The sequence below is a fragment of the Nanorana parkeri genome, unplaced genomic scaffold (genome assembly GCF_000935625.1).
Source record: "Nanorana parkeri isolate BGI_ZX_2015 unplaced genomic scaffold, ASM93562v1 scaffold1266, whole genome shotgun sequence".
Lineage (NCBI taxonomy): Eukaryota > Metazoa > Chordata > Amphibia > Anura > Dicroglossidae > Nanorana > Nanorana parkeri.
In genome coordinates, this window is record NW_017307534.1 from 85,056 (window position 1) to 95,918 (window position 10,863).

At 48.1% G+C, this 10,863-nt stretch overlaps 1 protein-coding gene across 1 annotated transcript in view; it reads right to left on the reverse strand.

Moving 5' to 3' along the window:
* Positions 1-10,863, reverse strand: part of SDK2 (sidekick cell adhesion molecule 2) — an 83,720-nt gene that overhangs the window by 9,651 nt on the left and 63,206 nt on the right. Inside the window, exons 15-20 of the mRNA XM_018568952.1 lie at positions 10,481-10,618; positions 9,440-9,601; positions 7,856-7,981; positions 5,088-5,252; positions 2,255-2,375; positions 2,006-2,134 (exon numbers count right to left, since the gene is read on the reverse strand). Coding sequence (XP_018424454.1) covers positions 2,006-2,134; positions 2,255-2,375; positions 5,088-5,252; positions 7,856-7,981; positions 9,440-9,601; positions 10,481-10,618 — 841 coding nt within the window. The remainder of the gene's footprint in view (positions 1-2,005; positions 2,135-2,254; positions 2,376-5,087; positions 5,253-7,855; positions 7,982-9,439; positions 9,602-10,480; positions 10,619-10,863) is intronic.

Genomic DNA, 10,863 nt, shown 5'->3' on the forward strand with positions numbered 1-10,863 from the left:
CACAGTTAAATAAGCCCATCGAAGAATTTATGAGTCATGTTTGAAGATTAGCAAATACTATATATTTTTTTTAGCAACTTCTGAGTCCGAAATTGACAAAATCGAGCAAATCTGCATCATATTTAATCCAATTAGGTGACCCCCCTCCGGGAATATAATTCCTGTACAAGGAGCACTTGGTTAATTACCCCGCAGAGCCTTTCAGCTCTCGCCCCATGCCAGCCTGCGACACTCTATCCGGCCTCTCCTTCTCAGGCTCATAAGTGCTTTTACTGTAATGTTCCCAACAGAGGAGTCTTTGTGGCGCAGCCAGCGGGAGGACCGAGCTGAACGCTGCCGCAACGAGACCTGAATACCAACAAGCAGCAACAACTTCATATGGCGACGTGTCCCGTGCCAGGCTCTTCACCGCCGAGTGGACGCACTCAGCGCTCAAACAGTGCGGACTTTATTTATGAGCATGCAACCCATGCAATAGGCGGAGGGGTACCGTAACCCGCGGCAACCAATCAGATGATTGACGTAGTCTAATGAAGTACATTACTGCACTGCGGATAGATGGAGCGGCTATAAAATCCTCTTTTATTGTATACATTTGATAAAGTTTTATACTTTCCACTTTCCAGGAAAACCAATGACCTGACTTGGAGCAGCTTCCCGAATCAGAACCGAGACCAATGACCTGACTTGGATCCGCTTCTCGAATCAGAACCGAGACCAATGACCTGACTTGGAGCCGCTTCTCGAATCAGAACCGAGACACCGCCAGAAATCAGATTCAGATCCGGACGGATGATGCTGATTGGTGGCCGCAGGATAACGCACGCCGTTATAAAGGGGTACTAACATTCATCTTCTATAAGTACAAAGTATCCAATACGATTCTGGTCAGAGAGACCAAAAGGAAACATACATCCTCAGCTGGAAAAGCTTGATAATTAAAGTGTATGGAAATCCAAAAAGTCTCCACATTCGTGCGTCTGCATTTCCATGCGACTTTTGTTGCGCATCTTTTATGCATTTAAGACCTCGTTCACATTGCTTCGTTGTGGTAACATCCTGTGCACCGCGTAACCGTAACACGCAGTGCTCATCACTACTTGCAATGGCGCAGAGCAGTGCCATTTGTTCTGAATGGCACACCAATGCACCTGCACCACAACGTGCTCATTGGAGGGCCAGATGGGAGGGGGCGGGCACGGCTGGCTCTAAAGAGGCGGAGCCAGCTGTCACTTCGGCAGCCAGGGTGTCTGTCGGGATCCTGCGGCGTAACTGCGCTGTCAGTTAGTGGGCTATCTGCTGACTTTGGCTCATAGGTGTACATTAGTAAATACAGTATTTTTCGCTCTATAAGACGCACTTTTTATCCCCAAAAGGCGGGCAAAAATATCTGTGCGTCTTATGAAGCGAATCCCTACCGACCCAAAGCCCGGGGACATGCAGTTTCGGGCGCCGGGTGAGTCGTTTTTTTTTGTACATTTAGCCCTGCTCCGGACAAGCAGAGCTAAATGTACAGCGTGGGGCCGCCGCTCGTTTAATACAAGTGATCTAATCCCATCACTTGTATCAAATCGAGCGGCGATAGCGTCCGAGGCCCCTCCGCCATGGTTTTCGGGGTCCCCCGCTCCTCTGGGTGACCCATGACCACGGCATAGGAGCTCACCATAGAGCAGACGAAGAACGTCCGTTCTTCGTCTGCTCTGTTTGATCGTTGAGACCGTGGCGCTGTAATCACAGCGCCACCTGTCACAGAACCCTACCCTCCCTGCGTCCTATGGTCAGGTGCGCCTTATGGAGCGCAAAATACGGTACATTCCTGTGACCCAAAAAAGAAGCAAAGCCCCCAAAAAATAAAAGCTTGGCATTTTTTTTAAATAGCAAACCCAAACGGCGAGAGAAAACATTTGCTATTCAGCAAACACTGCAACTGTGCTACAGTCTGAAAGTCCATTCAGTTTACCTTGAGGCCAGCAATTCAATATGCCACACGCGTCGGTCTTCTCACCTTGTGTAAATACCGTTCTTCCTGCAAAAAGAATTCTTCATCGACAGCCGGCGGTTGTTCAGTTCTAGTGCCGGGAAGCGGCTCTCGTCGAGGCTCACCATTTCGCCGTGACCCAGCGTGCTGTTTTTGGGGTTGCAGCCTGTGTGGGACAGAGAGAGATTGTTCAGGAAGGAAGTGACGGCGGAGGGTATGGCACCAGGAATTTGGGTCGCTGGACCGGATCTCTCACCTGAATCCGATTTCTTGGCATACTTCTTGCTCTGTCCCCGAATGATCAAAGCAAACACCAGGAGGAGGATGAAGATGAGGCCGATGAGCGCAATGACGACCAGGAACCACCACTCCTCGTAGAAGGGGTTGGCTTTCGTGGCTGAAAGGAGAGGATGTACAATAATTAGGGGTGGTCCGATGCTGGTTTTTCGGTATCAAGTACGAGTACCGACATTTTGCCTTCACTGGCATGGAGCCGGCTTCCCAGACAATCCGATTGCCCGAGAAGCTGGCTCCATGTTTGGCCGGCTTGATTGTGCTTGCCTGAGAAACCGGCTTCCCAGCCAATCAGCATGGAGCTAGCTTCCCGGACAATCAGCATGGAGCCAGCTTCCCAGGCAGTCAGGAAGGTGGGTCATTACTGGCCGCCCAGCTTCCTGATTGCACGGGAAGCTGGCTTTACGTTCCCCTACGACACTGCCGATCAGAGGAAATATGCCTCTGACCGGAAGTTCCAGTATCGCCAAAGGTACCGGAGCATTTGGGCGAGTACGAGCAGGGCCGGATTTACTCTCTCTGCTGCCCCAAGGCCAGGTTCCTCAATGCGCCCGCCTACCCGCCAACCCCCTCCTATGGAGAATGGGAGACCTGCAGGCTGCATACAAGTGATCCTGGTGACATCGCCGGGATCACTTGTACAGAACAAGCGGCGGCTTCCCTGCTGTACATTTAGTTCTGCGTGCCCAAAGCCGGGCTAAATGTAGAAAACTATTTGCCCCGTGCCCGGAACTGCATGTCCCGGGCCGGGAGATAGGAATTGCACACTCCTGCTGCCCCTCTACTCCCTGCTGCCCCAAGGCCAGGCCTCAGTTGGCCTTGTGGGAAACCTGGCCCTGACTCAGAGTACTCACCTAAATACTCTGTTTCGGCACCGATACTAGTATTGGTGCATCCCTAACAATAATTGACCTGTTCTAGGTGGGACTGGAGGGTTAACCAACCTTGATGGGTGGCTCATATCAGCTGTCTGCATTACCCCACTGACAACCGTACCCCATGTTTTCAAACTGAATGTCACGGAGGCGCCCGGTGTTCAATGCTTAATTGCAAACTAAAGCTTTCATATAAATAAGATATATACAGTACGAGTTCCTAAACTGTTTATCACTTCCCTTAAAGGTTTTCTCTGGTCAAAAAATAAAAATAAATCTGTATTTCTGATGAGTTCTATCGCGCTCCTAATAACCAGATCCATCCAGAAATGTGCAGGCTTATTGAAGACGCCCATAGGATGGACTTCCTCAATGCACTGACACCATATCACTCAGCCCTGTGAATATGAACTTCCTTGTGTCACCGCTCTCACAGAGCCTGCAGTCTGAACTACAACTAAGCATCTGGACAATGTAACATCGTTGCTTGATAGGAGCAATGCATGATGGGATATTTAGTCTTGAGAAATGGAGATTGCATCCCATCAAGCAGCGGGGAAAGAGAGGCAAAGCACACTGGGAATCCAGGAAGTTGTTGGAAGTGATGGGCAGACGGAAGGCGGCACTCCCTACATAAAAGGGATTTTCTCTAGTAAGCTTTGATTGTATTACCAGAGACATCTCCAGTATGTATTCCTATTACAATGCTGATGTCATAACCGGAGAGGAGATGCCGGGACTTTATAACTCCTTTAAAAGAGAACTATGAGGTAAGTGTTTTCCCCCATAGTTCTCCTAAGGGTCATGGGAGGACATACAGGTGAAACTCGAATAATTAGAATATCGTGCAAAAGTAATTGCAGTAATTGCTGCAAAAGGGGCCCAAACCAAGTACTGAGTACATATGCATGCTTGTACTTTTCAGAGGTCCGATATTGTTCTATGTACAATCCGTGTTTTATTGATTGCATGTAATATTCTCATTTTCTGAGGTTGTGGATTTGGGGTTCTTGGGGTTTTCATGAGCTGTAAGCCATAATCATCACAATGATGACAAATCACGGCTTGAACTATCTTGCTTTGCATGTAATGAGTCTCTCTCATATATTAGTTTCACCTTTAAGTTGCATTAGTGAAATAAATGAACTTTACACGATATTCTAATTATTCGAGTTTCACCTGTACACTAGCGTCCTCCCGTCACCCAAAGCTCAGTATATAGCGGGCTACAGCTCGCGGTATACTGAGACCGCCGCACCTGGGACGGATCCCGACATTACTGTCTGGATCCACCCAGCTACGTGAGTGACAGCTGGCTCTGCCCATCTAGAGGCAGAGCCAGCGCTACCCGCCCCCTCCCCCGTCCGTTCCGCCAGACAGTGCTGGAGGATCGGAGAGGGGGGTAATCCCTGCAGGGAATGGTGAGTGACAGTCACGGCTCTCTGCAGGGAGATGGATCGAGGAGTGAGCGACGGTATGCGTTCGCTCACTTCCCGATCTATTGAGCCAACATGTGAGAGTTTCGTTGTCACACGTCAACTCGAACTATGAGGCCGAGTGATTTTCACTCCTCATAGTTCTCTTCTAACTATTCGAGTTACATGGCTGAAGGTGTGAAGTGTTGCCAGATCCCCGGGATAGATACATTGAAACTTCATTTATGTAACTGATGGATGTCCAAGGCTCAGCCCCTGTTTAGGGATGGTTATTCCGGGCTGATGTAGATAACCTCTTTACACCTTGTGGACCCCCACATTGGTTGGTTGTTTTCCTGCCTATTCTTCTCATCCTCCGAAGCTAGAATCAGCCAATCAGCTGTCTTTATTTGCAACAAGAAACATCACAGCCAGCCTCTGATTGGTTGTTTTGAGCAACAGAGTAATTTCTTCTTTCAGAAACATTCAGGCATTAGACAGTCAAAGGAAAAATGCTCTTTGTACCTGCGACAGATGTAGACGGTGGGCTGGGGGTCCCATATCCGTAATCATTGACGGCGATGACGCGGAAGTCGTAGCTGACGCCCTGCTTCAGGATGTCTATGTTGAAGGTGTATGACGTTGCCTCTTTTGGGATGTCCTTGATGAGAATGTCCCACAATCCTTCATCTTATCAGAAGAGAGACAACACTGGTTTATTTTTACCCTCACATAAAACACAAACAAAGTGCACCTGTCATCTGTAGATAGTCAACTTGTTGGATTATGACAAAATATTCAGCCTACTAACACATCAGTAGCCAATGACAGCACTGAGGCATGAGACACAAGTCCCGCTACGGTCACCCAATGAAATAAGCTGCTTTCCTTAAAATATCTGCGTACAACAGTGCTATGCAGGAACATTTGGTATTGTGTTAAACTGTTTGTCTGGGCAAAATAAAAAAAACATAGGGGTCTATTCACAAAGTTGCCGAAGGATCCAGCCGTAGCTTCAGCTGATCCTTCGGCCGCCGGAGCCCTTCAGTTCAGTCGAACCGAAGGGCTGCTGTACGAGCTATTCACTATAGCCCGTGCAGCACCCAAAGACGGCCGAGCGGCTCAGCTGAGCCAAAGGCATTTGTTTTGGCTTGACTGAGCCGAAGTCTCACCCGAAGCGCATGTTCGGCTGACTGGAGTTTTGCCGAAGGCAGTCAATGTACGGCTGAAATCAGCAGTACTGAGCCGTAGCGAATAGCCGAACGTTGTTCGGCTCACTTCACTACGGTTCGGTTATTCGCTCGGCTGCCTTCAGCAGCTTTGTGGTTCACCCTAATAGTGCCGTTGCCGTACTGAAATCCCGAGCAGTTGTGCCAGCCCTGCCCAGATTTCCTCTGCTGGATTACAGAACACCTCACTGGAGATGAGGAAAGGCAAGGTGTCCTATAGTCCAGCAGGAAAAAGCTAAGGCAGGGCTGACAACACTTCTTTGGATTAGAGAGCAGCAGGGGTTAAGGTTGTCAGCTCACTACATGAAGTTAGGAGCTCAAACCTTGCATGCTTCATCAGGGCCTAACAGATAGGGAACATGTATGTGGACTTGTTACGTAATGACTTCTAGAGTATCATGTGAAATTAGACAGAGGCTCGTCAGCAGCTGGTGCCACTTCAATTCTAGAAGGCAGAATTGACGCATTGGGGGGTCGCAGCTGCCGTTGTGATGTGCGCTGTCCCTTGTGCGTACCTGTGCCTCTAAGGGAGGTTGGGCTTCCTCCTGACAAACCTGCACCCAATTTGACCTTTTGCCCCATGTGCTCCAAGATGGAGACTCTCATAGTTTAGAGTTATGACCGCACTATACAGAGGGGCCTTGACGCGGCTGTGCGGCCTTCACATGTTCTGCAGAAGACGTGTATCCAAACCTCTGTTTTTAACCTTAGCGGTGAGACAAGTTTTGTTTTGCTGGCTGGCGAGTGCGCTGGGAAACTTTTTGCTATTGCTTCAATTCTAGAGTCGCTCAGTGTTCCGTAGAGGTCAGCAGCTCGGAGCAGTGCGCCTAAAGCCCATATTCACTTGTACAATCTGCTTCGGCTTTACCAACAAACACAAAGCAATCCATTTACTTTATACTCGGAGTGGCCATGTACTGCCTTCCTCTGGTAAATCCAAAGGCCACAGTACAGCCAGATCGGTCAGCTTTAGTAGAATCGGGTTGTCAGCTTGGCAACACCGTTTCCTCTTCCTGAAGGTTTATGAATGAGGCTGAAAAATATCCCTGAATGATATGTTTGCTAAAGCGATATATATTCATTGTAACCGATCTGCTAAGAACAAACAACCTCCTGTCTGACGGTTCTCATTCATCCAAGTCACATGGTATATCTGTAAAAATATAAATCAAGGCAACTGGACTTGCTGTATTTTTCTTGTAGACGTTTGGCTGGTCATCCAAGTAGTAGGGATGCCCCGATCCGATACTATTGTCGGTATCGGTGCTGATAACGAGTATTTGGGCGAGTACTCGACCAAATGCTCCGATACTGGAACTTCCGGTCAGTGGGAGAGCTCCCTCTGACTGGCAGTGCCGAGGGAGCAGGAAGCCGGGCGGTGGGTTATGACCCGCCTCCCGGCTTTCTGATTGGCTATGAAGTCGGCTTCACTTGTAGGTAGGCAGCCTTGCTTCCTATACAATCAGGAAGCTGGGCAACATGTCATGACCCGCCTCCCTGATTGGTCAGGAAGCCAGTCTATCTAGCAACAAGTGAAGTCGGCTTCCTAGCCAATCAGAAAGCCCGGGTAGCTGGCCAGATTGGTTGGGAAGCTGGCCAATCAGCCAGGCAGCATGTCAAGTAGGCCGGCTTCCTGATTGGCTAAAAAGCCGGCTTCACTTGTTGGTAGGCAGCCTGGCTTTCTGACCACTCAGGAAGCCGGATGACACCTCATGACATGACTGAAGCCAGGCAGCCTCGGCAAGTGAAGCCGGTGTTCTTTCGCTAGAACACTGGCTTTGCAGGCAATCAGGAAGCCGGGCGACTGATCACGATCCGCCTCCCGACTTGCTGATAATCGGGGCACAAGGCACCGGTACTCGGTATCGACGAGTACCAAAAAAAAAATATCGGTACTCGTACTTGATACCGAAAAAATGGTATCGCTGCATCCCTACCAAGTAGGTTTCTGAACTGAAAAAAAATAAGTCTGATGACCAGCAAAACATCTTCAAGAAAAATACAGCGAGTCCAGCTGCCTTGATTCTTTACGAACAAAAAACCACCTACACATTGTGGGTGTACCTGAGGGCCTGGCCTCTATAACATATCTGGTGATTGGACTCTTTCCTGGATCCCCGCTTGACCACTGGATGGCGATTAAGGAGCCGTATCGGGAGATGGATGGCACCCCTGGAGGTCCGGGCGCTCCTTGAAGAAAATAGTTATACTTAAGTTAAAAATAAATAGATAAAAAGCAGCCGAATAATACAGTTCAGTGATAGTTGTTAGAAGTGGAATCTCTTTATTTTCTGGACTATCACAATTTGTAGGAGTCTCCATGGCCAATCGTTTGATCAAGTTTGAATTCTGACATTGACATCATGTAGGCTGCTCCATCGAACGTTCCCTTACACACACTGAGAACTGGAATGTATCCAACCGCACATAACACATGGCAGGTTATAACCAATGTCAGCAGAGTTAAAGTGACATTAAACCCTCAGATTTTGTAACATAAACCAATACTGTAATGTGCGCCTTACTGTACTCCATGGTTGTTTCCCTTCTCTTTGCTGCTCTTGCTTTTAAATCTGTTATCATGCTCTGCAGAACTTCTGTTTTGCAGCAGACTGCCTTGTCTCTGGAATGGATACACGGTGTCTGTGTGTAGGTTTGTATAGGTTTGTAACCTGAGCCAGCACTACAGGAAGAGGCCCTGAGCTGCAAAGGGAAGTTCTCTCCCAGCATGAGAAGACATGAGGATTTAAAAGGAAGAGCAGCAAAGAGAAGGGAAACTACCATGGAGTACAGTAAGGCGCACATTACAGTATTGGTTTATGTTAAAAAATCTGAGGGTTTAATGTCACTTTAAGTCACTGCATTGCCTTGAAAGGATTAAGGAAAGGAAGAAGGTGGGAAGAAAAAGGAAGGAATGAAATGAAGGAAGGAAAGACAGTGGGAAGAAAAGGAAGGAAGGTGAGAAGGAAGAAAAAAAATAGGGGAAAGGAAGGAAGGCATAAAGAAAAGGATGGTAGGTAGGGAGGAAGGAAGTTGGAAAGGAAGGAAAGGTAGAAGGGCAAGAAGAAAGGTTGGAAGGAAGGTGGGGAGGAAAGGAAGCAAGGATGACAAGGAAGGTGGGAAGGATGGAAGTTGGGAAGGAAGGAAGTTGGAAAGGAAGAAAAGAAGGGTGGGAAGGAAGAAAAGGAAGGAAAGAGAAATGAAGGCAGGAGGGAAGGATAGTGGGAAGAAAAGGAAGGAAGGAAGAAAGAAATGAGGGAAAGGATGGTAGGTGGGTGGAAGAAAGAAATGAAGGAAAGGTAGAAGGGAAAGAAGGAAAGTTGGAAGGAAGGTTGACAAGGAAGGTGGGAAGGAAGTAAGAAAGGAAAGAAATGAAGAAAAGGAAGAAGGAAAGTGAAGGAAGGCAGGAAGAAAAAGATGAAAGGTGGGAAGGAAGGGGAAACGAAAAACTGAAAGGAAGGAAGAAAGGAAAGTAGCAAGGAAGCTAGGTAAGAAAGGAAGGATGGTGGGAAGGAAGTTGGGAAGGAAGGTGCCTTCCCCCCTTCCCTTTAGAGTTACATTTATAAGGGGTAAAACAAATCCATAACAACTGAACATTTATCTATAAATCACAGAGCTTCCAGGTCTCATATTGTAGAAGACATTTACCATCCGCGGGTCCGGTGGTCACATTGGCTTCTAAGTCCGGTCCATAGATAAAGGTTTTTGCTCGTAACCGGAAGCGGTAGGTCACTCCCTCAGCTAGGTCCTTCAGTTTCATCCACAGGGGGCTGTTCCCCTTCACATCCACTGTCACTATCTTACTAATTCCTAAGAGAAATCAGAAATACATGAAATCATCTCCATTTCATAACGCAGTGCAAAGCAACCAGTACAATCACACTTCTAGTTAAATCTGACTTCCAGCCTCCCCTTCAGTCTTCTATCTGACCCCCGTCCTCCCCTTCAGTCTTCTATCTGACCTCCGTCCTTCCCTTCAGTCTTCTATCTGACCTCCGTCCTCCCCTTCAGTCCTCTATCTGACCCCCGTCCTCCCCTTCAGTCCTCTATCTGAACCCGTCCTCCCCTTCGATCTGACCCCCGTCCTCCCCTTCGATCTGACCCCCGTCCTCCCCTTCGATCTGACCCCCGTCCTCCCCTTCAATCTTATATCTGACCGCCGTCCTCCCCTTCAGTCTTCTATCTGACCTCCGTCCTCCCCTTCTATCATGTTTCCTGTTACACCCATATTCAGGTTCCATCCCTTGGTACAGACAGGGACGGCTGGAAGAGTCTGCAGGAGCCAGAGCATTGCACCCGTGAACCACGCATCATGGTTGCAAAGCCTTACTGGCTGCAATGCACAAAACTAATAAATGCAGTTTTTTTCTTTTATGAATATTTGAGCATTTATAATTTTTGTGGGAAAAGGTTGACTTTTCCTTTAATGAAAACATTGCTCATGCAGCATTTTGGCACAGGCATGTTTTCTGCTTCATGTGCCATGGAGCAGGCCCATAGAACTCCAGCATGGAAACCACCTCCTGGAGCTCCCAGCTCTTCCTCTTCTGCCAAATACTACAAACACGATGAAGCTGTTCTATAAATGGCCAGAGGCCTGAAATCTGTCCACTTCCCGATTCCTCAGTGGAGATTCCGAAAAGTGAGGACACATCGCTTTTATGGTATCAATGATCAACCGTCGCTTACCATCCACTGGGGTGCAGGGCTCATACACCAGCCTGTACCCTTCCAGAATTCCATTGGGGTACACAGGAGCGTCCCAGGATACGTTCACAGATGTCGTGGTCAGTTCACTGAATCTAATGGACGCTGGAGCACTGGGAGCTGCAAGATAAACAAACCCTGCGGGATTATTTGTACTTCTGGTCAATGACACAAAATAAATCTATATCACTAGGGGGGAGCGGGGGGGACACGCTGTGTGGTGAGAGCATTTATACAGGAAGTGGCTGAAGGAAACCAGCAGGACTGAGCTAAAAGCATAGAGTTTATATACCGATCAGTCATAACATTCTGACCACTGAGAGGTGAAGTGAATAACACGGATTATCTGCTCACGATGGCACCTT